The sequence below is a fragment of the Heteronotia binoei genome, chromosome 17 (assembly GCF_032191835.1).
Source record: "Heteronotia binoei isolate CCM8104 ecotype False Entrance Well chromosome 17, APGP_CSIRO_Hbin_v1, whole genome shotgun sequence".
Taxonomy (NCBI): domain Eukaryota; kingdom Metazoa; phylum Chordata; class Lepidosauria; order Squamata; family Gekkonidae; genus Heteronotia; species Heteronotia binoei.
In genome coordinates this window covers 1,062,259-1,082,362 of record NC_083239.1, presented here as the reverse complement: position 1 = coordinate 1,082,362, position 20,104 = coordinate 1,062,259, and the positions used below count along the sequence as shown (strand labels likewise).

Here is a 20,104-nt window from a genome sequence, read left to right as displayed (position 1 = left end):
ATCAGCTGCCTTGAGGTGGGGGGAGAGAGTGAATGCCTTCACTTGGGTGGGTAGAAAGACAGCAAGGGTGGGTGGGGCACTTGCCCAGAGCCTCTTTCTAGAGCCCGTTGTATTTTTCTTTAAAAGGGGCCTTATTCTTAGTCTCACACATTTCACTGAAAAGTAACAAACCCCTGAAAAACAGAGCAAATTCTACTGTCAAATTTACCGAATGCAAAAACATCCCATCTATGTCAAGGTTTTGGATCCAGACCAATAACCAAAATGTTGGGGTGGTAGTTCAAAGTAAGCATGTCTGTAGCCAGGAGTTCAAGTTTGGCGAGGCACACAGACACAATGTTTTGTTGGGAGGCACCACTGACCCCCTCCCTGCAGCAAAAAACAAACCAATTCTGCTCTGCACTCCCTGGAGCACTCCTCCCCTGCAAAATGGCTTGTAATCCAACCAGCGTGCATGTCAGCACATTCATGCATGGCCGCTTGCATGCACCATTCATGACTGATAAACCAAACCAAACAAAACAAAACAACCCCCCCACACACTTTTAAGCAAGGCCAGGGAGTGCAGGAATGCTCCACCCCACCTGCTGGAGCCTGGCACCTTCCGCCACCAATCTCCATCTGCCTGTCCACCAAGGGGGGGGCATGCAGGCCCCACGGCCCACTCCTCCCAGCCCACCTCCTGCTGTCCAGGGCAATAGTGGGGCTTCTCCACTGTCAGCTGCCTCGATGGGAGGGAGAATGTTTTTATTGTATTTTATTGTTTTATTGTATGTTGTGCTCCGCCCTGAGCCCTACAGGGAATGGGCGGAATAGAAATGTACTAAAAATAAAATAAAAAATGAAAGTGGGCCTTGAGCCGGAGGATGGCAGAGGCGGTGGCTGTGTGGCTCCTCCTACCACAGTTCAAGCCTGGGCAGTGTGCAGCTGCATGGTGACACCGACATGAGTTCTAGCGCCCACCAACATGAGTCCAGTGAGGGAAGGGAAGACAGGAGAGCTGCCAGAAGGAAGGAAGCCCAGGCTCCAGGGCCCCCACCTGCCGGTGGACTGCAGCTCAGCAAGCCCAGGGCAGGGAGGAGAGGGCTGTCGTGGAAGGTGGGGGTAGTAAGTGGTGGGGCTGGGGCTGTGGCCTCAGTGTGGGCCCCACCATGGCTACAGGCCTGAAAGTGAGATTATTTCTAGTCGTGAACAAGTAGCATAACAGTGCTTCTAGCATTAACGAGGACCTGCAGAAGTAGTTTCGGAATCTAAGCAACAAAATGGCTTTGAGGAAAATATATTTTAATTTTCTCAGCCAGATATTTTCCTGTTGCAAAAGCAAGTAGGAAGGGGGCCAAATAAGCTTGAAAATAGATCATATCTCTGATCAAATAAATCACCCAGCTGTTTAATGGAAAAATATTGACAAGGTCATTTTAAATACAAAATCAGCTCCTCCCTATTTATCTGCTGACAACTTTGAAACGGTTAAAGCTTCTGAGCATTAATACAATATACTTCTGCAGGCAAAGTCCTAGATTTTAAAGTAACACGTCATAGGATTGGCTTATGAAACAGGAGGTGCTGCTTTGGGGGCACACAAATATCTGCCTGGCCTTATAGCAAACCAAAGACAGTAGTTTAAATGACTCAGGTAAGTTCATAGTGACATGCAGTTTTGCATTTTCTTAGTCTAAAGGAGAGACTTAAACAGAACCACTATAAAGCTTTTGTAGTGACTACAGCTTACTTGCAAATATCACCCCAATCACTGTACAAGTTTGGCTGTCTCAGAGCATGTTCTAAATTGTTTTTGCAAGGAACAGCAGCTTCCTTTGCTACCGGAAAACCCAGCTTCCACCGGGGATCGAACTCAGGTCATGAGCAGAGCTTAGTACTGCAGCTTTAACATTCTGTGCCACAGGGCTCTATTGAACAAGCTCATGTTGATGCTAAATGCCACAAGGCTGAATATGACAGGCAAAGGTGGCAACAATGCACTGCAAACAAAAGGAATGCAGCATCTGTGTAACCATTGTCATGCCCGGCATACTCCCCATAATTATTTTCTTATCTCCATTCTGGGCCTCTTTCGAAGCTTTGAACCCCTGCAGACATGGGGACACACACACACACACATGTGAAGGTGAGGGAAAGTCAGCATATGTTTTAGCTGCAGGGTGGGTGGGAAGACAGCAAGGGTGGGGGTGAGCGAATGCCAAGGGTTTGAAGGGGGGGGGGTAGGAAGACAGCAAGGGTGGGGGTGAGTGAGTGTAACAGGTGGGGGGAGTAATGGAGTGCCAAAGTGTGGAGGTGGTTGGGGGGTGGGGGTGGGAAGTTGGGGGATGGGAAGACACCAAGGGCTGGGGGGAGTGAATGCCTTCACTTGGTTGGGCAGGTGGAAAGACAGCAAGGGTGGGGAGGCAATCGCTCAGAGCCCATTGTATTTTCCCTTCACAACAGGCTTTTTTCCTAGTTCAATTAAAACTATGTATCAGTGCTATCAAATAACCAATTTATTTCCCATTCTATACTTCCTGCCAATGTAGTACTTGATCATATCTTTTATACTCAGTTCTACTGACATGTGGAATAGCTCATGATCTATACAAGAATAATCAAACGCAAGTAAAATGTGATGTTCAAGAGAAGTTCAAGAGAAAATGGAATATTTGTTTCACTTAGCACGAATTCTTCCTTCTCTGTGGTCTGGGGGTGGGTCAGTCTTGACCTGTGAGGTAAATCTCCTCTGTCTGGGCTGACAGGGTCACCATAGCCTTTGCGCAATTCGTACAGGGTGAGGGGCTTCTCCGTTGTAGCTCCAGTATGGTCCTAAAGCAATGAAAGGGGAAAACCCCAACTCCTCCACAAAAATGGCCCAGTGACCAATACCAGCACCCTCCCCCTGCTGAGGTGTGTGCTCAGGGAGGTCTGCTCTGCATGGGGCAACACCAGGTTGCAGAGCCCTACTGGACTATCTCCTAAAAATGCACAAGATTAATCTTTAATAAACCAAACTAACCTGGCCTCTTCCAGCATGCCGAATTTGCCCTAATGCCATCCATTATTTCGCCCAAGGGTGGGACAGACTGACTCATCCTTGGACCACAGAGAAGAATTCATAGCAAGTGTAACAAATCTTCCATTCTCCAGTGGTCTTGGGGTGGGTCAGTCTTGACCTGTGGGACCTACAAAAGCACTCCCACAGAAAAATACTGGAATCTAGTCTCACACCTGAAAGGTTGTCAGGATCCCCTACAGAATCTAAAAAAAAATGCTAGTGAGAGCTGACATTTTAAAACATAGACAGGGTAGAATAACAGAGAACAAGAGAGTTCATCACGGTGGACACTGAAAAACAGGGCTTTTGTTGAAAAAGCCCAACAGGAACTTATTTGCATATTAGGCCACACCCCTGATGCCAAGCCAGCTGGAACTGCATTCCTGCTCAAAAAAAGCACTGCTGAAAAGCATGCTAAATATATGCTAGAAGGCAACAGCTCTGCAGACCCAGCTAAGAATATAAGTGTTCATTTCAATTTTTTTGCAACATGTTCAACAAAGTAGTAGTATATTTAGTTATCTGCCATTGTGGTCTTTTGTACATAGGAATTTCCTGGAGCACCAATCTGGTATTTGTCATCTAATCAGAGAAGTCCCCATTGTTGGACATTATTTTAGTACTGGCCATACTGCAGATGAAATACAATTCTGTGTTATATATATGTATAAAAATAAACACACTTGAGAAAATATTTCACAAATTTTATTGTAGAAGACGGAATTCATTTTAAATTGAGAACTTTTTCTCTATATGGCCTGAATCAATGTTTTGATTTATCTTCATTCCTGTCAGATAAAAAGAATTATATTAGTTTGAGTATTGTGGGATGATTCAAAAGTTTGTAGCTCACACCTTACAGTAATTAGAGACTGTCTTTAAGTAAGAAGATGACAGAGGTGTTCTCTAAGAACCTTTCCATCATTAAGAGAGTGAGCTGTTGCCCTCTGTGTAACTGGCAGGATTTAAGGGGTAGGGATTTTTTTGGGGGGGGGGGAATATTGGCAGCTAGTAGTTTTGTCATCTGAATATAACATGTATTTTACTCACAGTTCCATTTAAAAGAAGAAAGTCTTGACAAAGACACTAAAACATAGTACACTGGACAGCGTGGGAAGCCTTTCTGTGAATTCATTTGGACTCATGACAGTTGTTCCTCATTATTGCTAGAGATAATTTCAAGGACGATGGGCTGAGAATGAGCTTTGTATGAAATTCTTATGTGAGGAAACTATTGTTCTGGAACCTTAAAGAGCATGTCTCTGTATGCAACCAGTTGGTGAACTGTTGCTGTGGGCTCATGATATGAATTAGATGAATTTGTTGATACATTTTAACTGGAGTGTTTGGAATAAAGAAGAGCTCCATGGTGCAGAGTGTTAAAGCTGCAGTACCGCAGTCCTAAGCTCTGCTCACGACCTGAGTTCAATCTCCGGTGGAAGTTGGGTTTTCAGGTAGCCGGCTCGAGGTTGACTCAGCCTTCCATCCTTCCGAGGTCGGTAAAATGAGTCCCCAGCTTGCTGGGGGCAAAAGTGTAGATGACTGGGGAAGGCAATGGCAAACCACCCCGTAAAAAGTCTGCCGTGAAAACGTTGTGAAAGCAACATCACCCCAGAGTCAGAAAAGAGTGATGCTTGCACAGGGGACCTTTCCTTTCCTTGGAATAAAAAAACCCTGTTGTTATTGATTAGATTCTAAAGGCTTTCCCTAACGTCTTTATACGTCTTGTGGCCTCTTAAGGAGTGAGCGTAACCCCCAATGGCACCTAAAGACCTGAAGCTTTGTATGCCAAAATATCCTCCTTAAACCACCTGCTGATGGTGGGCATGGAAAACTCCTGACCTGGCGAGGACTCCCGGAAGGACACAAATAAAGAGTCTGTCCTCCGAATGGCTTTGGTTCTATCTAAGTAAAAGCTCAAGGCCCTCCTTACGTCTAAGCAGTGCCATTCTTTCTCCCAATCATGTCTAGGGTTGGGACAGAAGGAAGAATGATCTCCTCTGACCTACGAAAGGCCGAGTTGACCTTCAGGACAAATGCCGGATCTGGTCAGAGGACAATTTTATTATTGTGGAAAGCGCGAAGTCTCTTATCCCTACCATGAAGACAACCTTAAAGGTTCGCTCCTTCACCGGGGTTTGAACAGGGATCTTGGAAGAGCCCTTAGAGCCACATTCAAGTTTCAGGTTGGAAACCAATGTGTTTGTGGCAGGTTAACCAGGGCAGTATCCTTGAGGAACCTCCTTATGTGGGGGTGCCGTGAAAAAAAATCTCCTTCATGACATTCCTAATGGCTGAGATGGCTGCATCCTGCCTTCTCAGGATGCAAGTGGGAAGTCCCTTGGCTAGACCCACCTGTAAGTGAAGGGATCCAGGCCCTGACCTGAACACCACGACTGAAATCTATTCCAAGAATTACTGTACACCCTGTAGATCAGATTCAAATAAGTTCTGGGCCATAGTCTCGGGTGCATTCCGGGCCGATGACCCATCTATGTCTGCCGTCTCCTCTTATGTTTGGTTTCAGCACTTCTCAGTTCTGTTCCATCAAGATCTAACTTGTGCTGAACCATCTGATTTTCCTCTAGCCGATTTACTTGACTGGCCTCCTGTCCCTCCAGAGGAAATAAAAGAATTAATTACATAACTGAAATTAGGAAATGCTCCTGGCCTGGATGCCATTTCCTCCAAAATCTTAAAATTAGATCCAGACTGGTGGGCTTCTCCCCTTGCATCTCTGTTTACAATTGTAGATTGAACTGGCATAATTCCCTTGGCATGGTGGAATGCAATAGTGGTCCCGCTATACAAAAAAGGTGATCACACTACCCTGCCAATTACAGGCCGATTAGCCTACTCTCCATCATTGTCAAGCTTTACTCCAAACATCTATTAGTCAAGCTCAATCTCTGGATGTTGCAGGAAAAAATTCTAGGCCCTGAACAGTCGGGCTTCTGCAAATGGAAGACCACTTTAGACCACTGCATTACCCTATCCCATCTAGTCAACAAGTACACTGTGCATAATAACCAGAAATTATTTGTTGCTTTTTTAGATTTAAAAGGCGCATTTGATTCAGTTGACAGGGACCTCCTCTGGATTAAGCTAGATAAACTAAACATGGATAAAAGACTCCTTATGCTTATTAAGAGATTACACACTTCTACCACCTGCCAGATCAAATGCTCATTAGCAGGCAACCTAACATCGAAGATTGCTACCAATAAGGGTGTCAAACAGGGTTGCATTTTGGCTCCCTTTTTATTCAATCTCTTCCTTAATGACCTGGCTATTCAGTTGTCTGGTCCTGACTGCCATAGTCCAAAACTCGGTGCATTACATGTACCCTTGTTACTTTATGCTGATGATACGGTGCTGTTGTCCTGCTCTAGAGTGGGCTTAAGACGTCTGTTGTCCCGTTGTGTTCTGTATTTTACTAGTAATAAGTCCAAAATCTTAGTTTTTTCAAAAAAGTGGAGACTTTACAAATGGGTTACTGATGGTAAAGAGATAGAGCAACGTCAAGTATTTTAAATAGTTAGGTGTTTATTTTCAATATAATGTGACTTGGTCTACCCATTGCAAGTATGCAGTGAAGACAGCTAACATCAGTGCATCTGCCATAGCTCGCTTTTTTTATGCCAGAGGTAACCAATTTGTGCCAGCTGCCATAAAAATATTCAAAGCCAAAGTGATTTTACAGCTTCTGTATGGCATCCCAATCTGGATTGGATCTTATGAAGGTGCTATTGAATGTGTCCAATGCAAATTCTTGCGTAAACTTTTGGGCATGCCAAAATGTGTCCCATGTGCAGTTATCTGCTTAGAAACTGGCATATCTTTAATGGTTCCTAGTGCATGGCTCATGACCTTCAAATTCTGGCTACGCTTGCACTACAACTCTGAACCAGGGAGCTATATCTCTCAAATGCTCTCTGAATTTGTCAAATTGGTCAGCACAAATTGAGAAAAAAAATAAAAGCAATGGGTTTATCCCTAGAACTATTGTCCATGCTGTACTTCTCCACCGCAGTCCAACAAATTAAAAACAGGTTGCTAGATATTGAGCGCCAAGACCTATACAGTCTGGCTAAGAAAACTTGTTCCCCACTGAGTTTTGAGATCTCTCTTAGTACTGGGGAAATGGCCTCATATCTATCCGTCTTGCAGGTGCCCCAGCAGCATAGAGCTTTTTCCCTTGCCAGATGCAACGCCATGCCCTCTGCCGTTCTTTATGGCAGATTTAACAAGACAGCCTACTCAGTCAGATACTGTCTCTGTAAGCAAAAATGGGTGGAGTCAGTTACTCATATTCTTCTTTATTGTAATTTGTATACAGATCTTTGTCACAACTATTTACATCATCTTTTAGTTAGCATGGTTGATTGTTCTGATGCACTTAAGGTCTATAGTCTTTTGAACGATACTTCATCTAGTGTCACTGAGAAAGTGGCTAAGTTTCTTTATTCTTTTTTAAAGGCACGCCAGAGGATCTCATAGAAATAGTTTATGTTTATGCTTTTCCTGATGTATATGTATGCAATCGTTCCATTTTATCTTTTTTTTAACCAATTTGCTCATATATATGTATGTGTGTGTGTATATATATATATATATATAATGCCAATAAAGGCTAACTTGACTTGAATATCCTATCTATTTCTGCAAGGAGAAGTCTGAGTGTCAACAAAAACCTACTTTTGAGTAGTGCGTCCTTATGGACTCTTAAGTGATGGACTTTTCTACCTTATACTGAATTCTTTATTGTTGTTTTATTTATATAAATATATTTGTTTTCTGACTCTCTATTGAAAGAATGGTTTAGTTCTCTAAGTAATTCTCACTTTATAAATAAGATTAGTGAACTTGAAAGTCTTCTTTAAATGTGATTAATTTTCAAATTTTCAATTTTCTTGGTTTGCAGCTTCCTGTTTTCTTTCCTTGTGGTTTACACATCCTCTTGGGATCATGTTTCAAATGAATGATATGTTTTCGTTCTCAGAAGCAGAGAAAGTGGATATTATGTCTAATATGATGTCAATAATGAACACTAATGGGCCATCCTTAGATGATTGGAACCAATTACTGGCTATGAGTAAGCGCAAGGTGTGTTTACAGTTACATGCGGCTTTGTTATTTGATTACTGTAAAACTTCTTGCATACCTAGAGGTTTGCGAATACAGAAGGCTCCTGCCATGTTTATGGATTCAGAGGATTTTAAGCAAAGGTGGATTGCTATAGTGAACAAGTGTTCCACTGATTTAATGTTTTTAATTATTCAGAAATCAAAAGAAACTAGTATCAAACTTGAGGCAGAGATTTCTGAATTGCAGGATAGCATTAAAAACACTTTTGATACCTCTGGATTTGATTCTAAAATGCTGGAATTGAAAAATAATATTAAAGAAATTGAGAATAATAATGAGATAAAAATCAAAAAATGCAAAAGATATATTCGGGACTATGAGTCAAACAGGGTATATCGTTGGTGTTCTAATGCAGCTAAAAACACTGGTCATTTTCAAAATTAAAAACGTGTTTCTTGGGCTGACTTGACAACTTTTTTGACACCAGGGTTGATTTGTTTGGTTTTTTTAGAAATGTAAAATTGAGATTTATGTTTGGTAATGCCTCTGAAAAGCATGATAAATTTAAGAGTAAATCTTCTTTCATGCCAAACGTCTCGGAGCCCCTTTTACTGAATTATGAGAAGCCAGTGTTACGGGATGTTGAGAAATTGGAGAAGTCTGGCCCCACCCACAGGTATAATTTAACTCAAGCACAAAATGGTGCTTTGAAAAGTCGGATGTCAAACACAGAAATAGTTATATAATCTGCAGATAAAGGTGGCTCCATTGTTGTTATGGATTCATGTAGATATATAGAAATGGTTTATTCTTTGTTAAATATTGAAGAGCATTATAAGAGAATTTTTCAGGATCCAACTCAACATATTTCTAATATTATAAAAATAATGGTGACTGAAGCGGAAATGCAAGGTTATATAACTACACAGGTTGCTAGTTTCTTAATAAATAAATATCCAAGATGTCCTGTTTTATATGCTCTTCCAAAGATTCATAAGTCTCTTCATAATCTTTCTGGCAGACCCATTCTTTCAGGTTGGGGGTCTTTATTAGAACCACTTTCTAAATATCTGGACGATTTCTTACAACCATTTATTCCTAAAATTAAATCCTATATAAAGGATACTGCACACTTTATTCAAATCATTGAGTCACTTACCATTTCAAATAGGTCTTTGACTTTTTGGACCCTGGATGTTGGTGCATTATATACCAGCATCCCGCAGGAGGAGACGAGGTGTGTGGTTGAGAAATATCTCGATCAGAGAGAAAATAAGTGGCCACCTACACATTTTTAATGGATGTTCTAGATGTTATTCTTGAACCTAATTACTTTAGATTTCAGACAGATTTTCATGTTCAGGTCTGTGGGGTAGCCATATGGCACCATCTACTGCCAATCACTTTATGGAGCAATTTGAGGTTGAGAACTTTTATAATATGGATGTTAATCCTTTTTTCCAACATATTGTGGCCTATTATAGATTTATAGATGATATCTTCTGCCTAGTAAGTGATCCTTCTATAGCAGAGCCTTTTGTAAATTGGTGTAATACCCTACACCACACTATTAAATCTAGTTATTCTAGCAGTAGTTCTCAAAATAATTTTCTTGACACTACTGTGTATTTTCGCAGCTCTACCAGTTTGGGTGTTAGGGTTTTCCAGAAATCAACTGACAGTAATGCCCTTCTGCATTTTGATTTCTTTCACCCACAACATATTAAACACAATTTGCCCTACAGCCAATTTTTGTGCTTAAAAAGGAATGCAACATCAACTGGTGATTATCAGACCAGTAGTATTATACTAACTGATATTTTTAAGAGTCGGGTTTATCCTTCCAAAATAATACAACAGGCTAAGAGCAGAGCTGATTCTGTTCCTAGAAAGGAGCTCTTTAAGAGTAAAAAGAAGGAACAGGACAACCTGATTGTGTCTATGCTATATTCTCCAAAAGGTAGACAGCTGGTTCAGATCTTGCGCAGGCGTTGGCATATAGCGCAAACGGCATTAGGTGATTTGGAATTTCCAGTAGTGGGGTGGAAAAGGGGACGAAACTTACAAGACATGCTTGTTCACTCTGATTTGATTTCCAAAAGTGACCCTGCGTCTCATTTACCTTCTGGGCATTTCAAGTGTGGAAAGAACTGTACTATTTGTCAATATACCATACAGTCTAATGAGATATGTTTAAATAATTTTACATGTTACTTGAGACATTACTCCAACTGTGAATCTTCTAGAATAATTTATTATTTACGTTGTAACTGTATGTTATGTAATATAGGATCAACAATGAGACCCTTTAAGGTTCATTTCCTTGAACACCTGTCTTGCATTAAGATGAAGCTCATGGAGGCTCCAATAGTGAGTCACCTGACTTCATATAAGGTTGAGGCTGTGTGTCTTTTCCTTTGAGAACTGCTAATGCCACTGTAAGAAATTGACTTACTGCATGTAAATTACCTCTGAGCTCTGGGTGAGTGTATTTGTTGATATAAATTTAGCTTTGCTTTTATTTTTGTTTCTTTTCAGCAATGCATTATCTTTGCATAAATATGTTTTAGTTCCAGATTATCAAAGTATATTGATCAGAAGAAGTTATTAATCGAAACATGAAATTTTACCTGGGAATCGTGTTATCAATAGTACTTCTCTTCAATATCTGAATCCTTTCTACAGAACATTCATAGCATCATTGAATATCCTTGAATATTAGGGGAGGGATGGTGGCTCAGTGGTAGAGCATCTGCTTGGTAAGGAGAAGGTCCCAGGTTCAATCCCCAGCATCTCCACTAAAAAAGGGTCCAGGCAAATAGGTGTGAAAAACCTCAGCTTGAGACCCTGGAGAGCCGCTGCCAGTCTGAGGAGACAATACTGACTTTGATGGACCCAGGGTCTGATTCAGTAGAAGGCAGCTTCATATGTTCATATATATATATATATATATATCCTATCTATTTTTGCAAGAAGTCTGTGTGTCAACAAAAAACTACTTTTGAGTAGTGCATCCTTATGGACTCTTAAGTGATGGACTTTTCTACCTTACATTGAATTCTTTATTGTTGTTTTGTTCATAGAAATATATTTGTTTTGTTTAGTTCTCTAAGTAATTTTCACTTTATAAATAAGATTGGTGAATTTGAAAGTCTTCTTTAAGTGATTATTAATTTTCAAAGAACACATTTTTCTTGGTTTGCAATCCCCAGGTGGGGGCAGGGGATCCCCTGGGTTGGAGGCCCCCCCCCACTTCAGGGTCATCAGAAAGCAGGGGGAGGGGAGGGAAGTGTCTGCTGGGCACTCCATTATTCCCTGTGGAGACCAATTTCCATAGGGAATAATGGAGAACTGATCTGTGGGTATCTGGGGAGGGGGCTGTTTTTTGAGTAGAGGCACTAAATTTGCAGCATAGCATCCAATGCCTCCCCTCAAAACACCCTCAAAGTTTCAAAAGGCTTCTAATGGAGGGAAGGCATTTAAAAGGTGTGCGGTCCCTTTAAATGTGACGGCCAGAACTCCCTTTGGAGTTCAATTCTGCTTGTCACAACCTTGGCTCCTGACTCCACCTCAATGTCTCCTGGCTCTACCCCCAAAGTCTCCTGGCTCCACCCCCAAAGTCCTCAGATATTCTTGAATTGGACCTGGCAACCCTACTTCCAGGGCATGCCAGCGGTCATGAAGGCAGAGACTTCCTCTTGTCTTTGTCCTCCATCAGATATGTGCCCAATCCTTCCCCAAAGAGGTGGCTTCCTTTGGCCTGCACTGAGGGGACCACCTCCCCTATGTGTAGCCAGTAGGCCTCAGATTCAGTGGGAGCTCACAGGAGCACAGCTCCTGAACCTTTCTGAGAGTTCCACCTCCTTGTCCATTGAATAGTATGTGCAGCTGCATAACAATCCCTGGATGAGCTCCACCACCTATTTTTCTTCAAAATGACCCCTGGTAGCCAGTATGCCTCCTAACCCTGATGCTGGTGGCCAGCCCCCTGGCACACAGCTGGATGACATCCAGTGAGGTGAAGGCCATCCTTTGGAAGCCATCCTTCATCTTTTTCTTACATACCCAGGGAAATGCTAATTGTCATTTTGGAGCCAGGCAGAAGTTTTTCTCCAGGCCACTTTGGCAAGGGATCCTGGAGGTTTTTGCCATCTTCTGGGCATGCAGCAAGGGTCACTGGGGATGTATGTGTGTGTGTGTGGGGGGGAAATTCCTGCATTGTGCAGGGAGTTGGATTAGATGACCCTGGAGGTCCCTTCCAACTCTATAATTCTATGATTTTATTATTCTTTTGAGGCATTGCTATTGATTGCTGCCAAGTTCTGTGCCCATGCATAGACTGCCTTGCAGAAAAGCAAATAAGCCGCGGAGGCCCTTATGGCTGTGGAAACCACTTCAAAATCCTTCTGCAGGATTCCGTACTCCTGCTGCAAGGATCCTTGGGCAGCCCATCTGCGTCTGCAGGCAAGACTGAAGCAGAACACAGGCTGAACACAGGATCATCCACTGCAGGCAGCTTGAAACAGTCCGCTGTCTCTGGTAAGGAATAAACCTTACCTGTGATGGGGCGGTTAGACTTGGGCTTGGCTGAAGCTTCCCGTTCTGTCTTAACCCCTCTACTAAAAGCTGCCAGGAAAGGGATTCCAAGCAGGGTGACCTCTCAGGAGTACTAGCGCCCACCCCCTCCTGGTCCTTGCTACCCACCTGAATTTCCAGAATTCTCAGCACCGTAGGCAGAATCTTGTGGAAAACGTCCTGAGGAAAGAGCCTATTCTGAATGGTTGTGATTACAGGATCTTCCTCTTTGGATAGCTCCCCCTCCTTCCTCTGCTCCATGGAAACTGAGACCTCAGAGTCTTGGTCTCCATAATCTTCTAGCTTATCAGGATTCCCTCCTGGACTGGGTTGCCCTAGTTTCAGCCTCTCTGGGAGGTGGCAACAGGGAGCCTCCATCCACCCCCCTGCTGCCTGACCCACCATTTGATGTGGACCAGCTGGCCCTAATGCCAGACCTGGAAGAGTCCATGAGTGTTAAGAGTGCCTGAGTCACGACAGTCCTTAATCCCCTCTGCATTTCCTACTTCAGCCAGACCAGCAGGTTAGCCTGTGCATCCATCCCCAAAAGGTTCAAGATGGGGGGAAGGCCCCCCTGGTTGGTCCCCTCCCCTGGGCCCCCTAGTGTCCATCCAACCCCAGTGGAGGGGAGGGCTCTATGGAGAAGAGCCCTGTTGGGGTTGGGAGTAATTGAGATTCACCGTCACTGCCATGGAATCGCAGGCTTTACAGGGCAGCAGGGCTCTGGAGGAGGGGGGAAATTGTTCAGGAAAGAAACCCGATGGCTTCTTGGACTCACCGTTCTGTCCCTGAAGTCTGCAAACTGGGACTGCTGAGGGCCAGATGCTAAGCTGTGCTGCTGCCAATGTCCCTAGGCTGGACTTTCCACCTGGGGGTTGGGTGAACTGCGCTGAGAAGTTCCAGCCTTCACCAAGCCTCCAATGTCATATCCTCCTTGCTGCTGCTGGCCTTTCTACCTGGGGCTCAGGCCAGGGCCACACCAGGTGTAGCTGACTCCTTGGCTGTCACCCCGGGTCAACTCTGGGGTTACATCGTTGCTGCACCACAGCTCAAGGTGGCAGTGGTTGGGAGGTGGGGTTGGAGCTGGGTCCTTCCCCCTCCTGTCGAGTGTCCAAGCTGCCCAGCAGAGCTGAGCATGGGAGCAGCTGTCCTCAAGGGGTAAAGCAAGCTGGCTAAAATAAAATAAAAGTTTTTAAAAAACCAAAGGAATCGAGTGCTCTGAAGGAGTGCACGTAATGGTGTCCTACTGCTTTGCAGGAGGCCAAAAACTGGAGTCATGAAGGAGAAGTCCCTCTCCCCTCCGGAACTGCACAAAGGCTTTGGTGACCCTGCCAGCCCAGAAGAAGGAGCTTTACCCCACAGGTCAAGACTGACCCACCCCAGGACCATTGGAGAAATGTGAAGAGATGTTCAAGAGAATTCCAATATATTTTTTCAGTTGCAGGGTGCTTTATTTGACGTATTTGTATGCCGCGTGTTCAGAGTCTTGCTCAAAGCAGTTTACAAAATAAAACACAGAATCATAAAAACCAAAAAATTTAAAATTAATAACCATTAAAAACAAGCCAATAAAACACAGAAGCATAAAATACCTGGCATCCTCAATGATTCTAGTGCTCAAACAGTGCTCAAAGTATTGAACACTTTGACAATATACAATGAACACTTTGACAATATATCACTTTGAGATATTGAAGTTGGTTGCCATCTCTGAATTGACATTGATACATACTGTATTTTTTGCACCATAAGACTCACTCCCCCCCCCCCCCAAAAGTGGAGGGAAAAGTGTGTGCGTCTTAAGAAGCGAATACTGCGAAAAATTCACACAAATGCCTCTAAATTCACACAAACGGCTATAAAAACTAGGTGCGTCTTATGCTCAGGTGTGTCTTATGGAGCGAAAAATACGGTATTTCTTAACATCTTGTTAACATCTTGTTAACATGTCCTTTCTCATCAAGGCACAAATCATGGATTAACTGATAAGGAAGTAGAGGGAAAAACAAAACACGTTTTTGACTTCTTGGTCTAAACACACAGCAAACAGCAAGCAGTTCCTAAAGGCAAACCATTCCTAGCGACAAAGAACATCTGACCACACTGGCCTTCAAATCCCTTGAAAGTTCATGAGAAATGATCCCAAGGAAGCAAAAAAGGAAAGCGCTAATACTCTGGATATTCTTTGCCAGGTGGAAGGGAGCTCTCACACACAACCAAATGATACAGGGAGGATAGAAAGGCACTTGTGCCTCCCTTGTTCTCTGGGACACACTTAGAAAGGAGGACTTCAGACCTGGGGATAGTAGCTTTGTGGTCAACTAGAACTTTGCAATGATCTCAGAGCTAATATAGCAAAAGTGAACCAAACGCAGAGAACAACAGATAAAAGATTAACACGTATCAGATAGCTCCCATGTCACCTCAAAACACAGGAATTTTTAGAGGTCAGTCTAGAATTAGGATTTGAATAGTTACAAAACAATTAAGAGACATACATGCATATATGAATCAGCTCCCCAGCAGAGCAGGGATTTTCCTCAGAGATATCCCGATGTGGGTTTCAAACGCCCTCTGGACCACAGATTACTTGCCCCCTTCAGACTCCTTCCCTCCTCTTCCTCTTCCCCTTACCTGAACCTCTTTTTAACCGTCTTCTTGCCAGTTTGATCTGATCCTGCAGAATCTGCACCCAGTCTCTTGGGCCAGGCAGTTTATCCACATGGTTTGCAGTGCAGTATTTTTCTGTGAACACTAAAATCAGAAGGGTAAAACATATGTTTGTCCTATGCAACAAAAACAAGCCCCTTTTCAAAGCTGGACAAGTAAGTTAAGGAAGAGGACATCAAAAATAAAGTTCAAGCACCTAGTGATGAGAAAAACAAAATCAGAGGAAAACTGACACTTTTATATACTACATAGCAATAGCACGTTTCAATTAATCTTCCATAAAAATTACTCGGTACATGTAAAGCAAGGGACCATGTCACAGACTTCTCTCCGCAGCCCACTCATTTTCCATATGCAGTGATTTATTCACATGGGAGATCTTCAAACATACACCCTCCTCTCCAATACTGCAATTTCGACTAGTTCTCAAAAACACCTGTTTGCTGACTGGAGTTGATCTCCTAAGCACTCAACAAATATTTACCCTATTGAAAAATATTAGTAGACAGAGGCATCGAAATTCCAAGGCTATCAAGTAGGCTGACCAGTCTCTGGAACTTTATATAAACGGACTGTACCAGTGCACTCTCAAATAAGGACTCAAGCAGAGATGTAAAGGCATGGGAAAACACATAACAGAAGAATTCGGGAGGGGGGGGGTGGACCCTAATTTCCTGCTGTATTTTTCCAAAGCAATTTTTCAGTTTTTCTGACATAAAAACTGGCAGTTTGGGGGACTACTGAAAAAAGCACCTATGACACATTTTCTCTTTTAGAATGAGTGAAATGCTTTTAAAGACAAGGTGGGCATGCTGTAGACCGAAGTGGTGTGCATGGGTGCCAGGGCACCTGCCAACATCTTTCTTAGTGCCTGCCAAGTGTTTTTTAAACTGAGCAGAGCCAGGAGGGGCTTCTGCCTATGAGAGTTTCTGAGCAGCAACTGGAGATCTGACGGCCTCTAGAGCTTTTGAAAAACACTGCTATGACTCCAGCTGCTACTATTGCACAAGTATCCTGAAGGTAAACTATGATTGAAGGTAAACTATGGCAGCAGTTTTGAGGCTGGCTCTAACTCCTGCAGCAGCCATTTTGTGCCTGTACCCACAGCTCTGTGTTAGAATTCTAAAAGCTGCAGGCTCAAAAAGGTTGCTGCAGACATATACAGCCCTTAAATCCAAGTTACATTTCTGTACCTAGAAGGCTACCTAATCTTCACAAGGGGGGTAAGCAGGACTTCCATCGCTTCTTAACTGTTACATGACTTCTGCTATCCTTTTGACATGACTCTTCCCTGGAGACTGACCAGCCCTGTAGCCCAAAAATGCGGCTTCAGGGGGCTGCAGAGTTCGGGGGTTGTGTGTGTTGTGTGTGTGTTGTAAGGGTTGTCACCACAAGTGACTCTGAGTGTGAGTGCCGAGGAAGGGGCAGCCAGGTGGCAGAGCAGGGCTCCTTGCTTTGCTGCTTGACTGCCTCCTCAGCTCTCCAAGCAGTCACAGAGAGTCGGTGGAGAAGGTCATTCTCCAAGAGCTCTTGGTGAGCCAGCTGGCAAGACACAATGAGCTGCAAGGGTGAGCCATTCTCCAGTGGCTTGCTCCAGCAACTCATTGCATCTGTGTCAGCCAACCAACTTGTGGGGTGTGTCTGGAAAGTCAGGGGCATGGCCACAAGGATGCCTCACCATGGCTACAGGCCGGAAGTTCACATTTCTCTCATACCACTGGACTGAGTAACAAGTAGTTTATTGACGTACCGTGCTGGAGGGAACACAAGATCAGGAGGAGGTGGAGCAGAAACTGTACCAAAGCCTCAGAGGAAAACTGAACATTTCACTGAGAACTCTCTCTCTAACCAGTAGCCACAGAAGAAACAAGACAAAATCTAGCGAAAACTACATCAAGCTGTGCAGATATTATTATTGACCCTTTGTGCAATCATTTTTCTGAACAAATAATACATGTTCTACCATAAAGCTTGCATTTTCTATTTAACTCCTATTTTTTTCAGATAGCAAAAATTAACGCACATGTTCTAAGGCAGCATAGGGTGCATCCGCTCGCAGTTTTAGCTCAAGTACTGGCCATATGTGCAATTTTGCATTTATAACTTTTGAATTAAATAAATATGTCAAATATTACAAGTTTGTATGGTTAGTTACAAATGATGTATTTTATGTTGTTTTATGTTGTTAAAGCAGCAAAATCAGTTTAGCTTGGATATGAAAATAAGTACTGCATATATTTCAATTACTCTCACAATTTTCTCCCCCCCCACAAAAAAGAAACTCCCCCCATAACTTCAAAATTTCACATCTCTAGACAAAAAAACACCACTGCATGGGTTAACTGGGTTATTAATGGCTGATCTCTGTCAATTATCCTTGAATTATTGTGAGCTGCTCATAACAAGCAGCTTACCACAGCCACTAGGATTTTTGACAATGAACCCAATTTAGCCACTGGCTTTTTAAATCCTCAGTTGCCCATAAGACAGTGCCAAGAGATGTTAAGCCTCATCTCCCTTTCCCCACAGGCCACTTGAACAATAAGAGCTCAGTCGATGCTGCTCAGCCACCAAGGTTGTTCTCTTCTCAGACTGCTTAAGTCAATGATAGTTTAGGTTGAGAACAGCTCACCTTCCTTCAAGCTCAGGGTGCTTGCTAACTATCCCTACCTGTGCTATACCAACTTGCACTATTGCTGCAAAACTAGTCATGGCCTAACTGGTCAAAAGACTAGGCCTAATAAAAGAATACCACCACTCCCAGATCGCTGTGGAACAGGCAAAAAAGGGGTCTAGTTTGAATAAGATCCAAAAAATTTCTGTCCAGCCCCTCCAAAAGCAACATCAAGGGCGGGCAGATGAACCACCTTGCAGAAAATGGCTGCTGCAGAGCGCAGGACAGAACTCAAATAGCTTCTCTAGCTGCCTTCTTACTGGGTGCTCTTGTGCACTATTTAAAATTGGGACAGGCTCAAAATGGTACCCAAGCCCTATAGCCTGGGAACTAATTATCTGGGGGAAAAGGGTTGCTTACCTGTAACTGTTGTTCATCGAGTATCTTCTGTGCAGGCACACACGGGGACTGCACAGGTGGAAGTCTGCTGATTGTTAGTTGTATACCTTTTGGCTTTCAAGAGGCGCTGCATGCAAGAGCTGAAAGCTTGGCTCTGCCTATAGTCACATGCTCCCATGCAGCAGCAACACACCCTCAGTTCCTCTATGCGCCGAAAGCATGCAGTGGGGCAGGAGGGACGGCATGTGTGCTTGCACAGAGATACTCGGAGAACAATCCTGTTTTCATCATCGATCTTCTGTGCAGTTCCACATGGGGATTTTAACAAGCTCATGAAAGGAGGAGGGAAAACAGGCTCACCTATTTAAATAAAGAATGAACAGTCTTCCCAAAATTGGCCTCTCCAACACATAGTGTCAAGCAAAGGTGTCAGATGATGTCCATGTGGCCGCTCTACAGATTTCCTCCAGAGGAACACCTCCTCAGAAGGCAGCTGAGGATGCTTGTAGAATGGGCATATATCTTCAGCAGGGAAGGCAAGCCAGCCAGACTGTAGGAACATCTGAGAGTCTCTGTACCATTCATTGGGACAGGGTCTGTGGAGAGGCCCACTTCCCTGTCTTTGGTCCTGCAAAGCAAGCAAAGAGCCCTCCCTACAAAACTCAGCTGTCCTCCTCACATAGAAGAGGAGGGCCCATCTAGCATCTAACAAGGGAAGCTCTTGTTCAGCTTCTGAGGGATTAGGGGAAAACACAGGACAATGTTCTGTGACACATGGAATCTAGACATGACCTTAGGGTGAAAAGAAGGACTACTCGGCCTGAAAGAAACTGTAGGAAAGGGCACTCTAATTTAAAGGGAGGCTAATTCTAATGAGGACAATCAAAGTCACATTCAGAATGGGCTGAATGCCGATGATAATCCCAGTCCCACTCCACTGAGTAACCAGGGGACATATGGTATGGGTCCACAAGCCATCTTGAGTGAGGGGAGTGAGAAGGTCAGGAAGCAAACAGTTCTGTCTCTATGAATGGGGCTAGTTGGCCAAGAGGGAGTGCCTGATCAAGTTCGCCCTCAGAGAGGGAGACTGGTGAAGTGTGACCTGGAGGTTGAACAGGGGTCTTGAGTGGATGGACCCGGTTCCAGAGTCGGAATAGAAGGGGCAGCGGAGGACCTAAGCTTGGCTTTGTCCTTCCCCTTCTTGGCCTTCTTAGTTGGTGGCTCGCTTGCAAGGGGTGAAGGTGAGTTAGCCTGGGCCCAGTGTGATGCAGAGCTGAGTGAGATAAGCCCAGCTGTTTGGAGGGTTTGTCAGTGGTTTTAGAAGTCGAAGGCTGTGAAGCTTTAAGAACTTTTTCCCAGAGGGCAGTCTTTAGCTTGAGGGCCCTGTCCCCTCAGGCCTTAGGAGTGAATTTCAGGCATGCCTTACAGGAGGAGGTAGAGTGGCCCTCTCCAAGACAGAACAAACAAATCATGATCATTGGTTTGTGTCATTTTAGCATCACACCTGGTGCATTTTTTAAAAAGAGGCTCCTATGCCATTACAGGGCAACGAAAGATGAAAGAGAAGAAAGTAATCCAAATAAAATCAGTGAAATACAGGAGGCAAATGAAAGACAACCTTCTTGGTTGGTGTCAGAAAAGGAACTGAGGGGGAGTGGTATTGCTGTGTGGCTGTAGGCAGAGCCCAGCTTTTGGCTCTTGTGCACAGTGCCACC

General features: G+C 43.7%; 1 protein-coding gene across 1 annotated transcript in view; it reads right to left on the bottom strand.

Annotated features, from left to right (window-relative positions):
- Positions 1-20,104, bottom strand: part of BEND7 (BEN domain containing 7) — a 129,932-nt gene that overhangs the window by 12,224 nt on the left and 97,604 nt on the right. The window contains exon 7 of the mRNA XM_060258059.1: positions 15,341-15,460. Coding sequence (XP_060114042.1) covers positions 15,341-15,460 — 120 coding nt within the window. The remainder of the gene's footprint in view (positions 1-15,340; positions 15,461-20,104) is intronic.